General features: G+C 47.4%; 2 protein-coding genes across 10 annotated transcripts in view; both read right to left on the reverse strand.

Annotated features, from left to right (window-relative positions):
* The window catches only part of LOC148144448 (uncharacterized), a 677,410-nt gene that overhangs the window by 369,858 nt on the left and 280,721 nt on the right, over positions 1-26,831 (reverse strand). For 3 of the 9 annotated variants that reach the window (XR_015751480.1, XR_015751482.1, XR_015751476.1), the window contains exon 1: positions 3,113-3,374. The exons of 2 other annotated variants lie outside the window; for them this stretch is intronic. The gene's annotated coding sequence lies outside the window, so the exon portion shown is untranslated. Of the gene's footprint in view, positions 1-901; positions 965-3,112; positions 3,381-26,831 lie in introns of those variants that run through there. 4 more of the 9 variants (XR_015751481.1, XR_015751477.1, XR_015751483.1 and 1 more) reach the window with 3 other exon arrangements.
* The window catches only part of LOC148144457 (uncharacterized), a 309,257-nt gene continuing 289,301 nt past the window's right edge, over positions 6,876-26,831 (reverse strand). Inside the window, exon 6 of the mRNA XM_087974694.1 lies at positions 6,876-8,171. Coding sequence (XP_087830820.1) covers positions 7,578-8,171 — 594 coding nt within the window. The 3' untranslated portion in view covers positions 6,876-7,577. The remainder of the gene's footprint in view (positions 8,172-26,831) is intronic.

Raw genomic sequence — 26,831 nt, forward strand, 5'->3', positions numbered from 1 at the left:
CGCATCATTCTTGATGAAAGGCTTGCGCCCAAAACCTTGACTGTCCTACTGCTCGGATGCTGCTTGACCTATTGTGCTTTTCCAGCACCACACCTTTTGACTCTAATCTCCAGTCCTCACTTTCTCCACATCCCAATATATCACCATTTAAACAATATACCTTTCTACTTTTTTTCCACAGCAAAGGCTGTAACTTTATGTTGGGGTACTGTATTTGCCAACTGTGGCCTTCTCTACGTCGGGGAGCACGAGCATAAACTTGGGGAACGGTTCGCCGAGCATCGCAGCAAGGTCTGCAGAGGCCGACCGGACCTCCCAGTCACCACCCATTTTCATTCCCCTTCCCACTCCCTTTCTGACATGACCATTTTTGGCCCCATCCATTGCCACAACAAACCACAGTGCAAATTGGAGGAACAACATCTCATCTTCCACCTGAGCAGTCCACAGCCCGAAGGACTCAACAGTGAGTTCTCCAATTTCAAATAACCTCCGTTCCGAGCCCCTGCCCCTCCACCTCCCTGCCACCAACTAGGTTCCTTCCTCACATTCACCAACCAGGTCGTACCCTCTACCTATTTACACCTATCCCCAGTTCATCACCCTGCCCTCAGCATACCCTTGTTCTGCAGCTCTCCCTATACTCACCCCCAGTCCTGAACAAGGGTTACACCCGAAACGTCGACTTCTCCACCTCCTGATACTGCCTGGCTTGCTGCATTCTTACAGACTCCTGCCTGTCTGTATTGCCAATTGAGACACAGGCATGGACTAACTTTTCCAGAGTCTATCCCCTCGCTGGATTCATTCCCATTCCTTTCAGTTGCTCCAAGTCAACAATTGAACCCCAGAATGAAATGTAAATGGAAAAGGGGGTGAGAAAAGAGAGTGCTGTACTCACAGATGTTGGACAGAGGAAGGAAGTTGCAGTCTGAGGTGAAGCTCAATCTTCATTCAGTGTGAGAGGAGGAGCAGGACCTTAAGAAGCTCATGGTCCACCTTCCACATTCAGACAATAGGGGAGCTCCAATTGGCATGAGGACAACTCTCCTTCTGGTCCTCCAGTGCTCCTTATTTGTCCATCAAAAGTAGGTCTCGCCCCTTTTCTGCCAACAGCGAGGAACATGCCCAATGTTTTGGTGACACCGGCAACATTGTGCCCTGCTTGTTGACACTGAGGAGTGTACACAATATGCTCTGTAGCAATGCTGATGTTATTGACAGATTAAGTGTCCATATGCCTCAGAGAACAAAAAGGATTAGAGCCATAATTTGTTTTACACTATGCGTCTCGATATTTTATTGCTTTTGCATTTGTCTGGCTGCTCAATGTTTTTATGTCTTTTCCTCAGTGTTGGGGTGAAGTTCACAACTAGAGGGCACAGGTTTAGGGCGAGAGCAGAAAGATATAAAAGGTACCTAAGGGGCAACGTTTCCATGCAGAGGGTGGTGCATGTATGGAATGAACTGCCAGAGGAAGTAGTGGAAGCCGGTATAATTACAGCATTTAAAAGGCATCTGGATGGGTCTATGAATAGGAAGGGTTTAGAGGGATATGAGCCAAGTGCTGACAAATGTGACTAGATTAATTTAGGATATTTGGCTGGCATGGACAGGTTGGACCAAATGGGTATGTTTCCGTGCTGTACATCTCTATGACTCTAAATAATAAAAAGTATATTTTCCAAGTAACAAACTATACCCAGTTAAAAATCACAACACCAGGTTATAGTCCAACAGGTTTAATTGGAAGCACACTAGCTTTCGGAGCGATGCTACTTCATCAGCTGATTAAACCTGTTGGACTATAACCTGGTGTTGTGTGAGTTTTAACTTTGTACATCCCTGTCCAACACTGGCATCTCCAAATCATAACTATACCCATATTAACAAGGTTTAGTACACCACACACTTGACCAACCATTCTCAACAGATCCTGCCCCTTCAATGCCTGAGGAACATATACATGCTGGTGCATAATCTCCTTCACTAGTATTTACACACTACCCTCAGCAATTGAGGAGAAAGTGAGGTCTTCAGACGCTGGAGATCAAAGCTGAAACTTTATTGCTGGAACAGCACAGCAGGTCAGGCAGCATCTAGGGAACAGAAGATTCGACGTTTCGGGCACATGCCCTTCTTCAGGAATGAGCAGAGAGTGTTCAGCAGGAGAAGATAAAAGGTAGGGAGGAGGGACTTGGAGGAGGGGCGTTGGAAATGTGATAGGTGGAAAGAGGTCAAGGTGAAGGTGATAGGTCGGAGTAGGGTGGAGGCGGAGAGGTCAAGAAGAAGACCGCAGGTCAGGAAGGCGGTGCCGGGCTGGAGGGATTCGGCTGAGACAAGGTGGGGGGAGGGGGGATGAAGAAACTGGTGAAGTCCAAGTTCATCCCCTGTGGTTGGAGGGTTCCCAGTCGGAAGATAAGACGCTTAGTTGAAATGCTGTGCTTCCCCCTCCCACTCCACCGAGGATATGCAGGTCATTGGACTCATCCACCGTCAAACCACAACAACGCGACGGTCGGAGGAGGAGCGTCTTATCTTCCGACTGGGAACCCTCCAACCACAGGGGATGAACTTGGACTTCACCAGTTTCTTCATCCCCCCTCCCCCCACCTTGTCTCAGCCGAATCCCTCCAGCCCGGCACCGCCTTCCTGACCTGCAGTCTTCTTCTTGACCTCTCCGCCTCCACCCTACTCCGACCTATCACCTTCACCTTGACCTCTTTCCACCTATCACATTTCCAACGCCCCTCCTCCAAGTCCCTCCTCCCTACCTTTTATCTTCTCCTGCTGAACACTCTCTGCTCATTCCTGAAGAAGGGCATGTGCCCGAAACGTCGAATCTTCTGTTCCCTAGATGCTGCCTGACCTGCTGTGCTGTTCCAGCAATAAAGTTTCAGCAACCCTCAGCAATTGCACAAGTAACAGCAAAGGGTAAACAGCACAAGGATTAAACACACAGTGAGGGGTAAACAGCACAAGGATTAAACACACAGTGAGGGGTAAACAGCACAAACGCCAGTAAAAGCAGATGGAAAGTGAGTGTAAAATGTCACTATGACAGGACAGGCCCCACATTCCTTCCCCTCCTTCCCCCCCCAACCTGCCTCACCTTTCACCTCCCGGGCCCAGTACCTTCCAGGTGGCCCCATAGTTGACACAGGGGCCGCCCCACGACCAGTAGAACTCCACCACCCAGGCGGCCGACGAGTTCCCAAGCAGGCCCTTAACCCCATCCGCCTCCAGAATGCTCACCGGCTCCTGGCTGCTGTACAGCCGGCCGGTGTGGCCGTGACACAGCAGCTGCGCCAGGAAGGCGGTGGTGCCCAGTGACGGGTGTCTGCCCCGGGCCGCACGGCGCCATTTTCCTAACGGCCGCCGCTTCCCCGCTCGAGCGCCTTCTCCTCCCAACCGCCTCCGCCCCCGCGTGACGTCTGCACGGGGGGATGGGCGGGGCCGGGGGAGCCTCACCGTCACCAAGCAACAGACACCTCGCGCTACAACTGCTCATTCACAAAAACAAACTCTCCTGTCTCGCTCTGCAGCTGCAGGGGGGACACTGCCACGTTTCCAGGAGCCCTGTCTACATTGGGAAAGCTCACGGCTCAATTTAAACAGATATTCCCACATCTAACGGAACGGCGTCATATCTAAAGGGGGAAATCTGCATTTTAAAGGGACACGGACATTTTAACGGGTATTTCTGCAAATAAAGAGGTTTAAATGGACGAGATTTCATTTCAAAGGGATGTGCCACATTCAAAGGGATATCTTCATATGTAAAGTCACGCAGTTATATCTAAATGAATCTACATTTCGAAGAGACGTTGCCCTATTTATCAGTAGAGACAATAGGTGTGCATTCTGTCTGTGTCCCAATGTTGAGTCAGACTGACATTTTTCTTAGAAAAGCTCTGCATTTAAATTACAATCTTGAGAAGGTAAGTTATAGATTCGGGTGGTAGGTTAGGGAGGATTGGCCGTGCTAAGTTATCCATAGTGACCAGGGATGTACAGGTTAGGGTGGCTTGGCCATGGGAAATACGCAGTCAGGGGTTGAGTATGGGTGGGATACTGTTCAGAGGGCCAGAGAGGAATCGATGGGCTGAATGGCCCGCTTCCACATTGTCAGAATTCGATGACCCTCCCCACCAAAGGAGCATTTTATCTGCATCTATCCTGTCAAGCCCCTTTCAGAATTCTACCGGTTTCAATAAAGGTTTCCAGCACAGAAACAGACACTTCGGTCCAATTCGTCCATGCCGACCAGGATTCCAAACTAAACCAGTCCCACTTGCCTGCATTTGGCCCATATCCCTCTAACCTTTCCATTCATGTACCCACCCAAATGCTGTTTCAATGTTGTCACTGTACCTGCATCTACCACATCCTCAGCAAGTTAATTCCACGTGGAAATCACCCGCTTTCAAAATGTTGCCCCTCCGGTTCCTTTTAAATCTCTCTCCTCACATTAAAAAAAATGCCCCCTAGTTTTGAGCTCGCCGACGCTAAGCAAGAGCCCTTTGTTATTCACCTTACCTCCAATCCTCATGATTTTATCAATCTCAATGAGGTCACCCCCCCCCCCAACTTCCTGTGCTCCAGTGAATAAAGTCCCAGCCTCTCCTTATAACCTCAAACCCTCCAGTCCTTACAACATCCTGGTAAATCTTTATTTAACCCTCTCTAATAGTATTCTTCCTATTACAGGGCCAACAGAACTGTACTGAGTACTCGAAAAGTGTTACATATTAATGAACCAAAGCCCACACCCATTCTAAGAGATGAAGACTATCTAAGTTTGTTCAATATATTCTATCAGTTGCATGACACTGATGTTTTGATATAAGTTCTGTGTCTTATGATGCTGTTCCATGAGGCTTATGTGTTGATGAAGCAAGATGGAACAGATGAGGACAGGAATCACGTAGGAAGGATTTAAAGAGAGAGTTAAGAAGAGCAAAGAGAGGACAGGAGCAGCCTTTAGCAAATAGAATACAGGAAATCGCTCAAGCTTTCTATAGATATGTGAGGAATAAAAGGATGATTAGGGTAGGAATAGGGCCAGTCAAAGACAGAAGTGAGAAGTTGAGCATGGACCCTGTATCGGTGTTCACTCAGGAAAAGAATGAGTTACGAGATATTAGACTCGAAAGGATCGAGGTTAGTTACACACAGGTGTTATCAATTTGAGAAGGAGTGAAAGTAGACAAGTCCCCTGGGCTGGATGGGATTTATCCGAGGATTCTCTGGGAAGCTAGGGAGGAGATAGCAGAGCCTTTGGCTTTGATATTTGAGTCGTTATTGTCTACGGGTTTAGTACCCGAGGACTGGAGAATTGCAAATATTGTGCCCTTGTTCAAGTAGGGCAGCAGAGATGACCCAGGTAATTATAGACCAGTGAGCCTTACATCTATTGTAGAAAAGATTTTGGAAAGGATTATAAGAGAAGATTTAAAATCATCTAGTAAGCAACAATTTGATTTCAGATAGTCAACATGGTTTCGTGGAGGGCAGGTCACGTCTCACAAATCTCATTGAGTTCTTTGAGAAGGTGACCAAGCATGTAGATGAGGGTAGGGCAGTTGATGTGGTATACTTGGACTTCAGTAAAGCCTTTGATAAGGTTCCACATGGTAGGCTGATGGAGAAAATGCAGAGGCATTGAATTGAGGGTGATTTAGCAGTTTGGATTAGAAACTGGAAGAAGGCAGCGAGTGGTGGTTGATGGAAAATATTCAGTCTGGAGTCCGATGACTAGTTTCGGGACCACTGCTGTTTGTCATTTTTATAACTGACTTAGACACAGGCATAGGTGGATGGATTAGTAAATTTGCAGACGACACTAAAGTCGGTTGAGTACTGGACAGTTTGGAAGAATGTTACAGGTTGCAGGGGGAAATTTGGATAAACTGCAGAATTAGGCCGAGAGGTGGCAAATGGAGTTCAATGCAGCTAAATGCGAGGTGATGCACTTTGGGAAGAATAACAGGATGGCAGAGTACTTGGTCAATGTAAAGATTCTTGGTAGTGTGGATGTGCAGAGGGATCTTGGAGTCCATGTGCGTAGATCCCTGAAAGTTGCCACCCAGGTGGATAGTGCTGTGAAGAAGGCATACGGTGTGTTAGGTTTCATTGGTAGAGGGATTGAGTTCCGGAACCGCAATATCATGCTGCAACTATACAAAACGCTGGTGCGGCCACACTTGGAATATTGTGTATAGTTCTGGTCCCCATATTTCAGGAAGGATGTGGGAAGCATTGGATACGGTGCAGAGGAGATTTACCAGGATGTTGCCTGGTCTGGAGGGAAGGTGGTATGAGGAAAGGCTGAGAGACTTGGGCCTTTTCTCATTGGAAAGGCGGCGGCTAAGGGGGGATTTGATAGAGACATACAAGATGATCAGAGGATTAGATAGGGTAGACAGAGAAAGACGTTTTCCTAGGATGATCACGTCAGCGTGTACGAGGAGGCATAACTACAAATTGAGGGGGGATAGCTTTAAGACAGATGTCAGAGACAAGTTCTTTACACAGAGTGGTAAGGGAGCGGAATGCCCTACCTGCTAAGGTAGTCAACTCAGCCACATTAGGGAGATTTAAACAATCCTTACATAAGTGCATGGATGATTTTGGGATAGTGTAGGGGGACGAGAATAGTTCACAGGTCGACGCAACATCGAGGGCCAAAGGGCCTGTTCTGTGCTGGATTGTTCTATGTTCTTTGTTCTAAACTTAGTGCAGGAGGCTGAAAGAAATGAGCAGTTTTAAAACAAAAACTTCTTGGAGCTCAAAGCTTTCAATGAGAGTCTGAGCCCGGTGGTAAGTTCAGGTAAACTTTATTGCAACCCAACTTTGTTACAGCTTCAGATCCCCCCAGCAAAAAGGCAGAGAAAAAAGTAGTTGTTTTTGACCAGCTCAAGGTCAAAGTGCACACACCACACCTCCCCTTGTCCGACCCCCCCCTCACTGTCTTTACTATTGGCCAGCACCAAGTTGTCCCTTTGTAATTGGATCCTTGGTAAAGCCGTAACCTGGAGGAAGTATTGCCTAACTCAGCAATTTCAACCCATACCTTGTCTCCAAGTAAGTTTCTCCCCACTCCTTTGCCAGGAAGGGGCAGTGTAGAGTCAACCAGACTGCTGTGGGTCTGGAGTCACGTGTAGGCCAGACCGGGTAAAGAATGCAGCTGGAACGACTGAGTGAATCCTTTCCCACAATGGCGGTTCCCTTCCCTAACAAGGGAGAATGTGAATCAGATGGGGGCTTTCTCCCCCGCACCACCCCCTCCCTGAAACGGTCTCATCGTTAGATTCCCAACTCCACATTTCTGACTGAATACCAATTCTGCCATCTGTCGTGGGGGGATTCAAACCCGAAGTCCCTGGAACTGGGTTGATGGTCCAATCGATAATGGCACTCAGCCATCACTCCTTCAATCCCTCTGCGATGGCACGTGAACTCGCTGGTGGCTCCGCAGGTGGGAGGAGCTGGTGAAGCCCTTGCCGCACTGAGAGCAAGTGAACGGCCTCTCCCCGGTGTGGATCCGCTGGTGGGTCACCAGGTTGGAGGAATCACTAAAGGCCTTGCCACACTCGGGGCAGCTGAAGGGCCTCTCCCCGGTGTGGATCCGCTGGTGACTCCGCAGGTTGGAGGAGCAGGTGAAGCCCTTCCCGCACTGACAGCAGGTGAACAGCCTCTCCCCCGTGTGGACACGCTGGTGGATCAGCAGAGTGGAGGAATTGCTGAATGCCTTCCGGCACAGAGCAGGCAAAGGGCCTCTCCTCCGTGTGGATCCGCTGGTGCCTCATCAGGGAGGAGATGTCGGTAAAGGCCTTCCCACACTCGGGGCAGCTGAAGGGCCTCTCCCCCGTGTGGACGCGCCGGTGGCTCATCAGGGAGGAGACGTCGGTATAGGCCTTCCCGCATTCAGGGCAGCTGAAGGGCCTCTCCCCCGTGTGGACGCGCCGGTGGCTCCGCAGGGTGGAGGAATAACTGAAGGCCTTCCCACACTCAGGGCAGCTGAAGGGCCTCTCCCCTGTGTGGATCCGCTGGTGCCTCAGCAGGGCGGAGACATCGGTAAAGGCCTTCCCGCACTCAGGGCAGCTGAAGGGCCTCTCTCCTGTGTGGACATGCTGGTGGGTCAGCAGGGTGGAGGAATACCTGAAGCCCTTCCCACAATCTGGGCAGCTGAAGGGCCTCACCCCCGTGTGATCCTACTGGTGGGCCAACAGGTGGGAGGAATGTCTGAAGGCCTTCCCGCAGTCGGTGCAGGGGAATGGCCTCTCCCCGGTGTGACTGCGCCGATGAGTCTCCAGGGCAGACGGGACATGGAAGCCTTTCCCACAGTCACCACACTTCCACGGTTTCTCCATGGGGTGGGATTCCTCAGGTTTCTCCATGGCCACAGCTTCAGCTGCACACAAACACGTGTAGAGCCCCTCCGTGCCGTGAAATCCCCTTTCCAGGCCGTATAACAGTTTCAGGCTCCACACACAGTGCGCGGCAACAGTGGGGTCTCTCGTCCAGTCCCACTGATGCTGAAAACGTCCTCAAACAGGAACCAAAAAGCGTTGATCCCTCTCACAGAAATCACAGTCAAAAATTGTTGCGGTCCCGATGGATTGAGTGACTGTCAGACATTGACATCAAAGTGAGGACTGCAGACGCTGGACAGTCAGTCGAAAAGCAGAGGAGGTCAGGCAGCATCCGAGGAGCAGGAGCGTCAATGTTTCGAGCGTAAGCCCTTCATTTGTTGATTTTGAAACTTCAGTCTTCAGATTTTCAAATACTCTGCAAAAAGGGATTACAAAAGGGATCATCAGTGCAGGGTAGAAATTCAGAAAAAGCAATTCTACTTTCTGTGGAATATTCTTTTGTTATTCCACAAAATTGAAAGCACCATCCCACTCTCTCTCTCCCTCTGCTCTAACTAATTCCCCTGAAGGTGCTGATTCAGGATCTTACAGGGGCAGAAAAAGCAAAAACATCAAGACTGACATCTCCCTTGTGCATTTATAGGTCTTTTCTCATTTCAGAATGTGATACTGTCACCACGACCATGTGCAATAGAGTTAAGGGTGAGCATAATGGGAACAGAATTCTGAGGACCATTGTCTACCAGATGTACAGCACAGAAATAGTCCCTTCGGTCCAACTCATCCATGCCGATCAGATATCCTCAATCACTAGTCCCATTTGACAGCACTTGGCCCATATCCCTCTAAACCCTTTCTATTCATATACCCAGCGAGATGCCTTTTAAATGCTGGAATTGTACCAGCCTCCACCACTTCCTCTGGCAGCTCATTCCTTACATGCGCCGCCCTCTGAATACAAGAGTAGCCCCTTAGGGCCCTTTTAAATCTCCCCCCAACCCTAAACCTATTACCCTCTAGTTCTACTCCTTTCCAGGGAAACACCTTGTCTATTTATCCTGTCCATGCCACTCATGATTTTATAGAAATCTGTAGGGTCTCCCCTCAGCCTCTGGTACTCAAGGGAAAACAGCCCCATCCTGATCAGCTCAAACCCTGACAACATCCTTGCCAATCTTTTCTTAACCCTTTCAAGTTTCACAACATCCATGACTCTATGACATCCTTCCTACAGCAGAGAGACCAGTACTGCACACAATATTCCAAATGTGGCCTAACCAATGTCCTGTACAGCTGCAACATAATCTCCCAAATCCTGTACTCAGACGATTGGGAAAGTTTTCAAAGCCACAAAAGACAACCGGAAAAACATTGAGGTATTAACACCCGGCGGGGGGCGGGGGGGGGGGAGGGGAGTGGAGAAGGGAAAGGAAGCCAAAAGTGCTGGAGCCAAGGCAGAGGAAGAACAGAGGGTGCACAGCCGGCTTGAAGCTGCATTTGCTGTACTTATACCTGTTGCATTTACTTGTGGAAATCGGGTGCATTTTGAAAAGGAAAACAGAAAAGATATCTACTCCTCCCAATCTCTGTCCTCCTCACCTGGTAACTAACTCCCATACCTGAGTTGACAGGGTCTGCTCCCGCCCTGGATTCACTCCCGTTGCTACAAGTGAACAGATTTTCCCGCCCCAGGATTAGCCCAGACGGAGGGATTTTCATTCATTCAGTGTCACTTCCGCGTTGTGACGTCAAGAAAGCAGCGGATGGGCGGGGCCACGCCGGGCGCACGCACTGCGCCTGCGCTGTCCTGCACCGTTTGCAAATATCCCTTCGCTTCAGAGAATCCCCACAGTGTGGGAGCAGGCCACTCGGCCCAACGAGTCCACACCGACCCTCTGAAGGGGAACCCACCCAGACCCATTCCCCTACCGCTCTACATTACCCCGACAAATATACCTAACCTGCACATCCCTGGGCACTATGGCCAATCCCAATCAAGGCCAGTGAGCAATGTAGTGATGTGGGAAATGAACATCACAGAATGATGGAGACAAGGAGAGTAAATGTACCAGCAATTAAAACTGGATTGCAAAGATCATAAAAAATGTAAACCGAAAACAGTGTGTCTGCATGTGTGCTGCACTGTTACAAAAGTGAATGAATTGACTGCACACATTGAAGAGGATAATTATGATCTGAGACTCCTTACAGAGACATAGCTTCAGGATGACAAGGATTGGATCTTGAATATCGACGGGGTAGTCAAACGGGAAGCTAGGTGAAGGTAGAGGGTTGGCATTGCAAATCAAAACACTGATCACAGTAATCCGGTGTCAGGTCGGATTTCAGGTCCTGGTTTCTCTGTCCTCTGTTGATCTCCTGTTCCCACAGAGTAAGATGTTGGTCTGTTCTCAGCTCTGCTGAAGTTTTGATTCCCCAACACTCCCCCCCCAACCCCTTTACACCTTCCAGAACAATACAACATTCAGTCAATCGAAACCCAATCCACTATCTCCCAGCCTGACAACCGACCAGACACAGAGCGTACCAGGGAATCAAACAAGAAAAGTGAAACAAAAAAATAAAAATAAATAGGTGCTCATGCTTAATGTTTGTCAATAGGAAGTAAACCAGAAATAGGGGTCTCCCAGGATTCTGATAGTGCCCTATTTGAGGAATTCTCTTTGCTTTATATCTAACTATTAGTACCCAGCTATGACTTACAACAATATTTATGCCAACAGAAATAAAGCATCTGTTACCAAATAGACAGAGATACACAGCACGGAAATAAACTTTTTAGCTGTAAGCACACACAAGTCCATGGGGGTGAATTTGCATTTGCAGAATTACATTTTCAGATAAATTCTATTTTGCTCAAAAATGCACAATCTGCAAGCTGTCAGAACGTTGTATTTTATAAATTCCTACTTTAGAAACAGAACTAGTCAGATTCAAGGTGGGGATAAAGACAGACTCTGACTTTTAACGCATTGTCTGAGCTGAGATTGGATTCAATTCCCTACAGTACGGAAACAGGCCCAACAGGTCCACACCAACCCTCCAAACAGTAACCCACCAGGCCCCATTCCCCATATTTACCCCTGACCAATGCATGTAACACACTGGGCAATTTAAGCATGGCCAATTCACCTAACCTGCATATTTTTGGATTGTGGGAGGAAACCAGAGCACCTGGAGAAATCTCATGCAGACACGGGGAGAATGTGCAAACTCCACACAGACTGTGGCCAGTGGCTGGAATTGAACCTGGGTCCCAAGTACTGTGAGGCAGAATTAAGAACCACTGAGCCACAATGCCGCCCAGATGTTGTTACCTTTTGTTATAAAACCTTGTGTTATCGAGATTTACATATGAATGATAGTTGCAACCCACTGTAAAAGATGAAAGAGGTAACAATCCAGGTTTGTTCAATATATCATTTCAGTGGCAGGACACTTTAATCTTCTTCCATAAATTCTCTGCCTTATGACCTTATACTCCACAACCACCTGATGATGGAGCAGTGCTCCGAAAGCTAGTACTTCCAAATAAACCCATTGGGCTATAATCTGGTGTTGTGATGTTTAACTTTGTCCAGGTTAGGGTGGATTGACCATGTTAAATTACCCAGTGTTCAGTGTTGCGTAATTTCGGTTGGATTGGCTGTGCTAAATTACCCATGGTGTCCAGGTAGGTGCAGGTTAGAGTGGATTCGCTATGCTAAATTACCCACAGTGCTCAGTGATGTGCAGATGAGGTGGGTTAGCTATGGGAAATAGTTTCACAGTAATAAAAGCAGGAGTCAGCCATTTTGCCCATCTAGCCTGCCCCATTCTTCATTGGGATCATGGCCGATCTATCCATCGTCTCAGCTCCTCCTCGCAGCATTGCCCCAAATACCCTTAATTCCCCAACCATGCGAAAACCCATTTTGAATATACTTAATGAAGAGAATTCCATAGATTCACTACACTCCAGGAAAAGCAGTAGTCCTCACTTTCCCCTCCTCATCTCTGTCCTAAATCTACTCCCCTTAGTCTTGAGGTCTGGTCTCACCCACCAGCAGCAATGACTGGATAGGGTACGGCTTCATCCCCACAGTGCAATGAATTCCCACTTTCCACCAAAATCCGGGATGTACTCACTCACTTAGTCGCTATCTCACAAATGCAAGATTTCATTGTAACTTCTTCTGCTCCCAGTAAGGACAAAACATCTTTGAAAGCTGCTCTGAAAGTCCAGTCTTCACAACCACACTTCTGCTTTCGCCAAAGATGATTAGTGTCATACAGCACAGAAACAGACCCTTTGGTCCAATTCATCTGATCAGATCTCCAAAACTAATCTAGTCTCATTTGTCTGCATATGGCCCATATCCCTCTGAACCCTTCCTATTCATATTCCCATCCAGATGCTTTTTAAAATGTTGTAATTGTACCAGCCACAACCACTCCCTCTGGCAGCTCGTTCCATACATGCATCACTCTCTGCGTGAAGTTGCCCCTCAGATCCCTTTGAAATCATTCCCCTCTCACCTCAAACAGGGTAGGACTCCCCTACCCTGGGGAAAACACCTTGGGTCTTCACCATATCCATGCCTCTTACAAACGTCTATGAGGTCACCCCTCAGATTCTGATGCTTCAGGTGAAGATCTAAAATTTGAATTTAGGTTATTGTCAGACGCAACAAGTATATGCAGATTTTTACTAACCACAAAATGGCTTTTCAATTTAAAACAATACAACAAAATCGCTGAGAATAATGATTGAACTCTGAACTTGGCCTGCTGTTTTGCAGAATTAAGCTAAAATCCAAAGATAAGAGGACAATGGAGTCTACTTAAAATGAACACTGACACATTAATTGACCATTCGAACAAACCTTGAGCTGCTACCATGCATGATGTTTTACGTAATTAAGACTCCTTTCCCAGGAAATATCATTGGATTAGCCTGCTGTAAATCATGTCACCTTATTATATTTGATTGGTATTTTCTTGTAATTAAGGCTGTACTGTGTCTTAAAAAAACTTAAATAAATAATGTGTAATTTTTGAATGTACTTGCACAACTTCACCATGGAACACAGCTTTAACCGCTGTGTTGCTGGACAGAATTGTGTCAAGATGCCTTATTAAACTGATAACCTTGCTTTGTACAGACGCATTCCATTGATTCTTTAGACTGATCTCGAACCAAAAGGCTCCTTAAGAGGGGTCTAGATCTTCACTCTGGATAAGTTAGTCTGGCCAATTAACCCTAACCTGCACATTCCTGGGCACTAGAGGTAATTTAGCATGACCAATCCATTCCTGGACACTATGTGTAATTTAGCACAACCAATTCACACAAACCTGCCCCTCCCTAGACACAGTGAGCACTTTAGCATGGTCAATCCACCCTAACCTGTACAAAGTTAAAAAAAACACACACACACAGGTTATCGTCCAACAGGTTTATTTGGAATGACCAGCATTTGGAGTGCTGCTCCTTCATCAGGTGGTTGTGGAGAATAACATCATAAGGCATAGAATTTATAGAAAAACAGTAGTGTCCTGCCACTGAAATGATATATTGAACAAACCTGGATTGTTAAGCCTTTCATATTTCAGAATGGGTTGCAGGTATCATTAATATGTAAATCCCAGAACTTCCTGTAAGACACTTTCTTGAGATAACTTAAGGTTTTATAACAAAAGGTGTCATCTCAACTTAGACAATGCATTAAAGGTGTGAGGTTTGAGTCTGTCTCTGTATCCCAATCTTGAATCAAACTGGTTGTATTTCCTAAAGTGGAATTTACAAAATATTACTGGATTGACTGCCTGCGTGAACTGCCGAGTCTCATCCACCAGCTGAAATAACTGGATAAGGTAGGGCTTCATCCCCATAGTGCAATGAATTCCCATTTTTTGCCAAAATCGCAGATGTACTCCCTTTACTCAATTGCTATCTCACAAATGCAAGATTTCATTGTATTCTTCTGCTCCCAGTAAGGGCAAAACATCTTCGAAAGCTGCTCTGAAAGTCTAGTCTTCACAACCACACTTCTGCTTTCATCAAAGACGATTAAGAGCCATACAGCATGGAAACAGACCCTGAGGCCCAACTTGTCCATGATGACCAGATATCCAAAATTAATCTAGTCCTGTTTGCCAGCATGTGACCCACACAGTTTCAAACCGTCCCAATTCATGTACCCAGCCAGATGCATTTTAAATATAATTGTACCAGCCTCCACCAATTCCTCTGGCAGCTCGTTCCACGCATGCACAACTGTCTATGTGAAAAAGTTGTCCTTCACGTCTCTTTTAAATCATTCCCCTCTCACCTCAAACATATGTCCTCTAGCTTTGGAGTCCCCTACTCTAGGGAAATTCCTGATGAAGGGCTTTTGCCCGAAACGTCGATTTTCCTGCTTCTCGGATGCTGCCTGACCTGCTGTGCTTTTCCAGCACGACTCTGATCTAACCTCTGGTTTCCAGCATCTGCAGTCCTCCATTTTGCCTAGGTCGAACCCTCTACCTGTCTACATCTATCCCCACTTCACCAACCAGCACACCCTTTATCTGCATCGCCCCCTAAACCCATCCCCCTGCATCGCCCCCTAAACCCATCCCCAATCCTGAAGAAGGGTTACACCTGAAACGTTGACTTCTCCACCTCCTGATACTGCCTGGCTTGCTGTGTTCTTCCAGCCACCTACCTGTGTATTTTGCCAATAGAGACACAGACCTGGCGCAACGTTTCCAGAGTCTGTCCGCATCCCGACTCACTCTCTTTCCTTTTAGTTGCTGCAAGTCAACAACTGAATCCCAGAATGAAAAAATAAATGGAAAAGGTGGCAAGAGAAGAGTGCCGTACTCATAGGTAATGGACAGAGGAAGGAATGTGCAGTCTGGGATGAAGCTCAATGTTCATTCAGACACGAGCAGCAGCTTCAGAACCTCATGGTCCAACTTCTGCATTCAGACAATGGGGTGCCTCTCATTGGCAGGAGGACAAATGTCCTTCCGGTCCTCCTGTGCTCCCTATTGGTCAATCAAAAGAAGGTCCCGCGCCTCTTTTGCCAATAGTGATTAGCATGAGCACTATTTTTTGCTGACACCAGCGAGCATGCGTACTGCGTTGCTGACACTGGCAAACATGCGCAGTATGCTCTTTGAGGCTGCTGCTGTTATTGACAGATTTTAAGTGTCCAAATGCCAACAGTGATAAACGGGGTGGAGCCACAATTTCTTTCCCCTGTGGTTCGACATTTTATTGCTTCTGCATTTTGTCTGGTTACTCCACTTTTGTATGTCTTTTGCCCTTGTTGAGAGAGAGTGTGCCCCAGTGAGCTGTCTATGGGATGGAGCTGTGGCATCTGCAAATTTACTAACTGTACCTCTTATGCTCGCATCCAAATCATTTATGTAAATGACAAAATGTAGAGGGCCCAGTACCGATCCTTGCGGCACTCCACTGGTCACAGGCCTCCAGTCTGAAAAATAACCCTCCACTGCCACCCTCTGTCTTCTACCTTTGAGCCTGTTCTGTAACCAAATGGCTAGTTCTACCTGTATTCCGTGAGATCTAACCTTACTAATCAGTCTCCCATGGGGAACCTTGTTGAATGCCTTACTGAAGTCCATATAGATCACATCTACTGCTCTGCCCTCATCTATCCTCTTTGTTACTTCTTCAGAAAAACTCAATCAAGTTTGTGAGACATGATTTCCCACGCACAAAGTCATGTTGACTATCCCTAATCAGTCCTTGCCTTTCCAAATACATGTACATCCTGTCCCTCAGGACTCCCTCCAACAACTTGCCCACCAATGACATCAGGCTTACTGGTCTACCACCCTTCTTAAACAGTAGAACCATGTTAGCCAAGCTCCAGTCTTCCGGCACCTCACCTGTGACTATTGATGATAATATCTCAGCAACAGGCCCAGCAATCACTTCTCTAGCTTCCCACGGAGTTCTAGGCTACAGCGGATCAGGTCCTGGGGATTTATCCACCTTTATGTTTCAAGACATCTAACACTTCCTCTTCTGTATTTTAGGGTGTAGGTTAGGGTGGATTAGCCATGGGAAATATGGAGAAAGGGGTTAGGTATGGGTGGGATGCTCTTCAGAGGGCCAGTGTGTAATAGATGGGCTGAATGGCCTGCTTCCACATTGTTGGGATTCTATGACCCTCCCCACAAAGGAGCATTTTATTGGCATCTATCCTGTCAAGCCCCTTTCAGAATTCTACTGGTTTCAATAAGATCACTTCTGGTTCATAGAGGTAGACAGCACAGAAACAGACCCTTCGGTCCAACCCGTCCATACCGACCAGGATTCCCAAAATAACTAGTCCCACTTACTTACATTTGGCCCATATCCCTCTAAACCTTTCTATTCATGTACCCATCTGAATTTCGCTTAAATGTTGTAACTGTACCTGCATCTACCACTTCCTCAGCAAGTTCATTCCATATGCAAACCACCCTGTACCAAAACGTTGTCCCTCAGGCTCCTTTTAAATTTCTCTCCCCTCACTTTTAAAAATATGCCTCCGTTTTGAGCACCTCTACACTAAGGAAGAGCCCTTTGCTATTCACCTTACCTCCACTTCTCATGGTTTTATAAATCTCAATGACATCACCACTCAACCTCTTGCACTTCAGTGAAAAGTGTCCCAGTCTCTGCTTATAACTCAAACTCTCCAGTCCTTACAACCTCCTGGTAAATCTTTATTAAACCCTCTCTAATAGTATTCTTCCTATTACAGGGCCACCAGAACTGTACTGAGTACTCTGAAAGTGGCCTCACCAACATCCTGTACAACCTCAACATGATGTCCCATCCCCTATACTCAATGGTGTGAACAATGAAGGCAAGTGTGCTAAACACCTTCTTAACCACCCTGTCTCCTAGTGATGCAGCTATGCACCTGAATCCTCCCATGTCTCTGTTCTCCAACAAGGCTCAAGGCCCTACCATCACCTGTATAGATCCATCCTTCCTTGTTTCAGCAAAATGCAACCCCCTGCTTTTATTCATACTTCTCTCATACATATACACACACATACACCCCCCAACACTCTCACAGGCTTATACTCTATACAAAGCATGCACACAAACTCACATGCACACACACAAATAACTCCAAGAAGTGAATTTGAATTGGCAGAATTATTTGCAGGTGCATTCTACTTTGCTCAAAGAAGTGCAGAAACTGCAGGCAGTCAATCCATGTAATATTTTATAAATTCCTACTTTGGAACTAGAACCAGTCTGATCCAAGATTGGGGTGTGACAGGCTCGAACCTCACACATTTAATGCATTGTCTGAGCTGTACGCATTTTTTAAAATAAAACCTTAAGTCATCTCAAGAACGTAACTGAAAAGATGTTCTGGGATTTACAGATTAATGAACCAAAACCCGCAATCCATTCTCAAAGATGGAAGACTGAACAGCAATCTAGGTTTATTCAGTATATCCTATCAGTTGCATGACACTGTGAGCTTTTGCTATCAATTCTGTGTCTTTTGATCCGGCTCCACAGCTACCCGATGAAGCAGCAGCGCTCCGAAAGCTAGTGCTTCCAAATAAACCTGTTGGACTATAACCTGGTGTTGTGTGATTTTTCACTTTACCCAGGCCAAGTCCACCACCGGCTCCTCCACATCGTTTCCACTGAACACAGCCCACACCTCCCGACGCTGCCAGTAAACTTTACAATGCCGATGAAATGATGCACTCTACACTCCTGAAAAACTTACAATTTCTAATGATACTGGCTCATTCACTGCTCCATCTGATAGACAACATTGGAAGCTTAGTGCAGGAGGCTGAAAGAAATAAGCAGCTTTAAAATAAAACCTCTTGGAGCTCAAAGCTTTCAATGAGAGTCTGAGCCCGGCGGTAAGTTCAGATAACTTTTATTGCAACCCAACTTTGTTACAGCTTCAGATCCCCCTGCAAAAAGGCAGAGAAAAAGTTGCTGCTTTTTAAACAGCTCAAGGTCAAAGTACATGCATTTCCCCCCCCCCCCACCACCTCACATTCTTTATTATTGGTTAGCACCCAGTCGTCCCTTTGTAATTGGATCCTTGGTCCAGCTGTAACCCAGAGGAAGTATTGCCTCACTCAATAATTTCAATCCATACTCTGTCTCCAAGTAAGTTTCTCCCCTCTCATTTGCCGAGTGAGGAGGGGTGGGACAGTGTAGAGTCAACCACACTGCTGTGAACCTGGAGTCATGTGTAGGCCAGACCAGGTTAAGGATGCAACTTGGCCATCACTGTTTCAATTCCCCTACAGGTGAACTCGCTGGTGCCTCCGCAGGGCGGAGGAGCAGGTGTAAGCCTTCTTGCACTGACAACAGGTGAACAGCCTCTCACCTGTGTGGACCCGCCGGTGGGTCAGCAGGGTGGAGGAATTGCTGAAGGCCTTCCCACACACGGGGAAGGGAACGGCCTCTCCTCGGTGTGGCTGCGCCGATGAGAGTCCACGGTAGATGGGAAACAGAAGCTTTTCCCGCAGTCATCACACTTCCATCGTTTCTCCAAAAGGTGGGATTCCTCGGGTTTCTCCATGGCCGACGCTTCAGTTACACACAAACACGCATACAAGCCCCTCCCTGGCATCAATTCCTCTTTCCAGGCTGTATAGCGGTTACACGCTCCACACTCAGTGCGCTGTAGGGTCTCTCATCCAGTCCCACTGATGCTGAAAACGTACCCAAACAGGAACCAAAAAGCTTTGCTCCTTCTCGCAGTATTTCAGTTGAAAATTGTTGCGGTCCGAATGTCTGTCAGACAGTGATGTCAAAGTGAGGTCTGCAGACGCTGGAGAGTCAGTGTCGAAATGTGTGGCATTGGAAAATCACAGCAGGTCAGGCAGCATCCGAGGAGCAGGAGAGTCAATGTTTCAGGCATAAGCCCTTCATCTGTTGACTTTGAATCTTCTGACTTCAGATATTCAAATACTCTGCAAAAAGAGATTACAAAAGTCATCACTATCAGTGCAGGGTAGAAATTCAGAACAAGCAATTCTACTTTCTGTGGAATATTCTTTTGTTATTCCACAAAATTGAAAGCACCATCCCACTCTCCCTTCCCCTCTGTTCTCACTCTGCTCTAACTAATTCTCCTGAAGGTGCTGATTCAGGATCTTACAGGGGCAGAAAAAGCAAAAACATCAAGACTGACATCTCTCTGAATTTTGGATATCTCCACCTGAAAGTTAATATCTTTCACAACACTGGGATCCTGCTGAGAGTGAGCAGGTCTGATTTTGGGAAGTAAACAAAAAGTGTCAATTCAGGGTGAACCTGCAATGCAGCTTCTTGAGGAAGGACCAGACGCAAAATGGTCAATGACCCCAGGAAGGTGGGAGCAAACGGAGACATCAAGGCATTAACACTGACACACTTCAGTCAAACTCTTCTGCTCCCAGTCAGGGCAAAACATGCTCTGAAAGTCCAGCCTTCACAACCACAATTCTGCTTTCACCGAGGACAATTAGAGTCACACAGCACGGAAACAGACTCATTGGCCCAATCTGCCCAGATATCCTAAATTAATCTAGTCATGTTTGCCATCACTTGGCCCCTATATGGGCCGGGTGCTGACAGCTGGGACTAAATTGGGTTGGCTATCTTGTCAGCAAGGACGAGTTGGACCGAAGGGTCTGTTTCTGTGCTGTACATCTCTATGACTCCAGTCACATTTGCCATCACTTGGCCCCGATCCACTGAACCCTTTGTATTCATACACCCATCCAGATACCTTTTAACTGTTGGAATTCTAGCAGTCCCCACAACTTCCTCTGGCAGCTCATTCCATAAAAGCACCACCCTTTTCATGAAAAAGTTGCCACTGAGGTCTCTTTTACATCTCCCCACTGCCCTCACCCTGAACCTATGACCCTCCAGTTTGGGACTTTCCCATCCCAAGGGAAAGACCTTGTCTATTTACCCTATCCATACCCCTCATGATTTTATAAAAGTCTCAGACTCTGGCGCGATGGGGAAAACAGCCCCACCCTATCCTTCTGTCCCTCCTCGCCCGGGTAATTAAGACACATACCTGAGTTTGCGGAGTCTGCTGCCTCCCTGGATTCACTCCAGTTGCCACAAGTGAACAGATTCCCCCCCACACACTCCCAGGATGAAGATTTGCCGAGAGGGAGGGAGTTTCATGCAAACTGACAGGGCCACTTCCGCGTTGTGACGCCTTCAATGGGTCAGGGGTGGGGTAGGGAATGGGAAAAGGGACGAGAGGAAGGGGTGGGTCGCGGCCGACCGGCTGGCTAGCCCGCACTGCCCTGCATAGTTTGCAGGAATTCCTTCCCTTCACAGAATCCCCACAGTGTGGAAGGAGGCCACTCGGCCCGACGAGTTCACACTGACCCACCCACATCCCTGCACCTGTTGCTCTACTCCCTGACTATCACGCCTAACCTGCACATCCCTGGGCACTATGGGTAATTTAGCATAGCAATTCCCCCCTAACCTGGACAAAGTTAAAAATCACACAACACCAGGTTATAGTCCAACAGGTTTATTTAGAAGCACTAGCTTTTGGAGCGCTGTTCCTTCATCAAGTGGTTGTGGAGAATAAAATAATAAGACACAGAATTTATAGAAAAACATGACAGTGTCCTGCCACTGAAATGATACATTGAACAAACCTGGATTGTTAAGTCTTTCATCTTTTCAAAAGGGTTGCAGGTATCATTAATATGCAAATCCCAGAACTTCCTGGAAAGCACCTTATCAAGCGAACTTAAAGTTTTAGAACAAAAAGTGACATTTGAGCTCAGCTCTGCAAATGTGCATTTATTCCCGTGAACTTGTGTGTGTGTGTGCGCGCGCATGAGAGAGAAAATGTCTATTTCCATCCTGTATGTCTCTGTCTATTTGAGAACAGGTGCCTTACTTCTGTTGGTGTAAATATTGTTGTAAATCATAGCTGGGTTCTCATAGTTAGATGTAAGAGAGAGAATTCCTCAAGTGGGATAGTATAAGAATCCTGGGAGAGCCCCATTTGTGGTCCACTTTCTCATGAACAAACATTAAACACGAGCACCTAAGTCATTTCTAATTTGGTTTCATTTTTCTTGTGAGATCCCCTGCTGTGATTACACTGTGCCTGGATGGCTGACAGGCTGGGAGATTGTAGGTTGGGGCTCGGTTGACTGAATGCTTTATTGTTCCAGAAGGTGAAAAAGGGGACAAAGCTTCAGCAGAAATCCAGCAGAGCTGAGCACAGACCGACATACTCCTTGGGAACAGGGAGATCAACAGTGGACAGACACACCAGGCCCTGAAACCCGAGCTGACATCAGACTACCATGTGATCAGTGCTTTGATTAGCAGTGCCCAACCCTCTACCTTTACCAAGCTACCCATTACACAACACCCTCAATATACAGAATCTAATCCTTGCCATCCTAAAGCCATGTCTCTGTAAGGAGTCTCAGACCATAATTATTCACTTCAATGTGTGCAGTCAATTCATTCAATTTTGTTACAATGCGGCACACGTTGAGACTCACCGTTTCAATTTTTGTGATCTTTAGAATCCTGGTACATTTTGCTGGTACATTTACTCTCCTTGTCCCTTTCTCTAATGTTCATTTCCCACATCACCTTGATTTGATTTGAATTGGCCATGCTAAATTGCCTATAATGATGACGGATGTGCAGGTTAGGTGGGTTAGCCATGGGAAATGCAGGGTTACACAGTTACCTAGTAATAGAAGCAGGAGAAGGCCATTTGGCCCATCCAACCTGCTCCGCCATTCATTAAGATCATGGCTGATCTATTCATCATCTGAGATCCTCCTCCCTGCATTGTCCCAACTACCCTTAATTCCCCTACCACTGCAAAAATCCATCCAACTGTGTCTTGAACATACTTAATGAATCTGTCTCTACTGCTTCCTGGGGCAGAGAATTCCATAGATTCACTACACTCCAGGAAAAGCAGTTCCTCCTCAACTCTGTCCTAAATCTACTCCTCCTAATCTTGAGCCTGGTTTCATTCACCAGCAGAAATGACTCATTAAGTAGAGCTTCATCCTCACAGTGCAATGAATTCCCACTTTGCACCAAAACCTCGGATTTACTCACTCACTCAGTTGCTGTCTCAGAAATGCAAGATTTCATTGTAACTTCTTCTGCTCCCATTAAGGGCAAACATCTTTGAAAGCTCCTCTTAAACTCCAGCCTTCACAATCACACTTCTGCTCTCACTGAAGATGATTAGAGTTATATAGAACCGAATCAGACCCTTTGTCCATTCACATATCATTCCTGATGAAGTGCTCGGGACCGAAATGTCGACTCTCATGGTCCTCAGATGCTGCCTGACCTACTGCCTTTTTCTAGCACCACACTTTGCCTCTGATCTCCAGCATCTGCAGTTCTCACTTTCTCCACATCCCAAAGTATCACCATTTAAACAATACACTGTCTTTCTGCTTTTTTTTCCATAGCAAAGGCTATAACTTCACATTGTGGGACAGCATTTGCCACGTGTTTGCAAATTGTGGTCTTCCCTGCTTCGGGGAGACTGAGCGTAAACTTGGGGAACGGATTGGCGAGCATCACAGCTGGGTCCGCAGAGGCTGACAAGACCTCCCAGTCACCATCGATTTTAATTCCCCTTCCCACTCCCTTTCTGACAAGAACATCATAGGCTTCCTCTATTGCCACAACGAACCAAACTGCAAATTAGGGAACAACACCCATCTTCCGCCAGGCGGCCTACAGCCTGCAGGACCCAACATCGAGTTCTCCAATTTCAAATAACCTCCCTTTCCATCACCCAACTCCCTTCTCAGCCCCATGCCCCTCACTACCACTCCTTCCTGCCACCAACCTGATTTCTTCCACCCACTGACTAATCAGGCCATACCCTCTCCCTATCTTCACCTATCCCCACTTTAGCCTTAGCCCCAGCCCCAGCCCCATCCCCAGTCCTGAGGAAGGGTTACACCCGAAACATCGACTTCTCCACCTCCTGATGCTGCCTGATTTGCTGTGTCCTTCCAGCCTCCTGCCTGTCTATTTTGCCAATTGAGACACAGACCTGGACCACGTTTCCAGAGTCTGTTCCCTCCCTGGGTTCACCCCCTTTCCTTTCAGTTGCTGCAAGCCAACAATTGAACTCCGGAACAAATAGAAATGGAAAAGGAGGCGAGAAAAAAAAGTGCCGTACTCACAGATCTCAGACAGAGGAAGGAGTTTGCAGTCTGGGTGAAGCTCAATGTTGATTCAGAAAGAGAGGAGAAGGAGTAGCAGCTTCAGAAACTCATGGTCCAACTTCCGCATTCAGACAATGGGGTGGCTCTGATTGGCAGGAGGACCAGTTTTGTTTTGGTCCTCCACGGTTCCCTATTGGACCATCAAAGGAAGGTCGCGCACCATTTTTTGCGGAAAGCGATGAGGATGCCCAGTGTTTAGCTGACACCGGTGGGTATGTGCACTGCGTTACTGACACCGGAAAACATGCGCAGTATGTTCACTGGGGATGCTGGTGTTTCTTGGAGAAAGTGAGGACTGCAGGTGCTGGAGACCAGAGTTGAAAAGTGTGGTGCTGGAAAAAGACAGCAGGCCAGGCAGCATCCGAGGAGCAGGAGAATCGACGTTTCGGGCATAAGATTCCTGAAGAAGGGCTTATGCCCGAAACGTCGATTCTCCTGCTCCTCGGATGCTGCCTGGTCTGCTGTGTTTTTCCAGCACCACACTTTTCAATGCTGGTGTTTCTGTCAGATGTTAAGAGTCCAAATGCCAATAGGAAAAAAGGGGTAGAGCCACAATTTGTTTTTCCCTGTGATTCGACATTGTATTACTTTTGCATTCTGTCTGGCTGCTCAACTTTGGTATGTCTTTTCCCCAGGTTTACCCCGAGTCCAGAAGTGGAGGGCATGGGTTTAGGGTGAGAGGGGAAAGATTTCTGAGGGGTAACCTTTTTGCACAGACGCTGGTGCGTGTCAGCCAGAGGAAGTGGTGGAGGCTAGTACAATGATAATATTTAAAATGCATCTGGATGGGGATATGAATAGGACAGATTCAGAGGGATAAGGGGCCAAATGCTGGCAAATGGGTTACTAGATTAATTTAGGATATCTGGTCGGCATAGACCGAAGGGTATGTTTCTGTGCTCTGTGACGCTATTTCTAGATAGTTGGAACCAACTTCACAAGACGAGGACTAGGCCATTCACCCCTTACAGTCAAGATCAGAGTGGTGCTGGAAATGCACAGCAGGTCAGGCAGCATCCAAGGAGCAGGAACATCAATGTTTCAGGCAAAAGCCTCAAATGCTGCCTGACCGGCTGTGCTTTTCCAGCACCACTCTAATCTTGACTCTAATCTCCAGCATCCGCAATGCTCACCTTCGCCCATTCACCCCTTCCAGCCTCTCCTGAGCAGTGGCCTGACTGCGCTTATTTCAGTGAAAGTTTCAGAAAGATTTCAGCAGCTCTTTTAAAAAACTTGAACGTGCTTTCTCACTTTAATGATGTTTCTGAATATATTTTAGGTATTCTCAATTTTGAAGATCAGCCATTTCTCACCCCTCCTGACTCCCAGGCAGAGTCATTACTATCCATTATCTCCCTCGCTCTGTCCTTTGAAAGGTTTGATACAGTGGTCAAAGATGGTTCGAGGCTCGAGAAAGGACGGGTGTGGTGGGGGCTGGGGAGAAAAGCGACTGAATGGATGGGGGACAGAGAGAGAGAAAATGGACGGGGGGCAGAGGGTGGGGGTAGAGAGAGACTAGAGGGTACAGAGAGAGAGAATGAGTGGGGTTGATAGAGAAATTGGGTGGGGGAGAAAGAGTGGGCGTGGCGGAGAAGTGGGAGATGGCACAGGGCAGGGTGACACTAGGCACACAGATACACAAGGTGGCCACTGAGCCATCAGTTGGCCAACTTGACACACAAGATGGCCGCCGGATCACAATATGGAGAGAAACACAGAGCTGATACAACACTGCCTGGGGCCACCAGAATACCAGCACAATGGACTCACAACCCAGGTGATTAGTTTAAGGCGGGTGGGGGAGAGAATACACATGAGTAATGAACACTGCCCGCCGAAGTGTCTGGGTCCAGCCAACACCTCTTATACAAGTGCTAACAGCATGATACAGACTCAATACCAAATGCTAATAGCCAGGGCTGCAGGAATCCCCCTTCTCAGGAAGAGCAATTAGCGCCCATTACTACAACAATGGATTTCCATGCAGACATTGAAATGGACAATGTCTGCACTGAAACTGACGACTGTGCGGAAATTAACAAAGGCTGTGCTGGAACTGACAAAGACTGTACCGAAACTATCAACGATTCTACAATGATTACCATAAACAAATCATGTTGCAAAGACAATAATCTCATCCCTGACCGATTGTATCATAAGATGTATAAAGGTTTCTTGACGTGTGCTCTGGATCGAGAGAAGTCTCGCAGCTGACACTGTGCTGTTGGTGTCTTTCTCTCCCCTCACCCTGATGGCCACCTTTGTGTGTGGCTGCATCAAGCTGTGCGTGGATCCCCGGTACGCAAACACCAAGTGTCACTACGTATTGAGGTTCTACCTGTCCCCGGTGTTGCGAAAGTTGGGCCTCGCTGCCACGGAACACTCCGAGTAGTTGGACCGTTCCGTATCACCTGTCCTTCGTGGAGAAGTTTGTGAAGAAAAACACCTTTGACCACAAGTCCATCAGGAAGTGGTCAGCACGTAGTGTCCTTGAGACCCTTTGGGAAAAGGAGAGGGCGGATTCTATCGAGCGGTTCCCTGAGCAGACTGTCAAAGCCATTTGGCAGAATGCCTCATCACCAGAACTTCCAACAAGCACCAAGACATGGCTTGGCTGGTGGTGAGAAGGGCTCTGCCTGTGAGATCCTTTATGCATGCCCAGACTCTCAGCCGCACCGCATGCTGCCCTCGAAGCGGCTGCGGGGGGGGGGGGACGAGACTGTCACACACCTCCTTCTGGAATGTGCCTATGCAGAAGAAGTCTGGAGAGGAATGCAGTGGTGTTTGTTGAGGTTCGTCCCGAGCAGTGCCATGACGCGGGATTCCGTGCTCTACGGCCTGTTCCCAGGGACACACATCAACTGTGCCTGGAGGATCATCAACTCGGTGAAGGACGCTCTCTGGGCGGTCCGAAACCTGTTGATCTTCCAGCTGAAGGAGTTGACCCTGTCTGAGTGTTGCAGACTGGCACATTCCAAGGTCCAGGAATATGTGTTGAGGGACGCACTGAAGCTTGGGGCAGCTGCCACCAAGGCGCAGTGGGGAAAGACCACCGTGTAACATCTGCCTGCCTAAAGAAGAACAGGGGGCCCACGCAGTCATTTGGGCCCTGCTGATGCCTCAGCTAAAAATGTAATCGTACCGACCTGTAAACAGGAATGATTACTCTGTTTTCGGAATGCAAACAAATGGAAT

Source organism: Chiloscyllium plagiosum, unplaced genomic scaffold (genome assembly GCF_037043375.1).
Source record: "Chiloscyllium plagiosum isolate Xiang-an unplaced genomic scaffold, Cpla_swu_hap1 HiC_scaffold_27, whole genome shotgun sequence".
Taxonomy (NCBI): Eukaryota; Metazoa; Chordata; class Chondrichthyes; order Orectolobiformes; family Hemiscylliidae; genus Chiloscyllium; species Chiloscyllium plagiosum.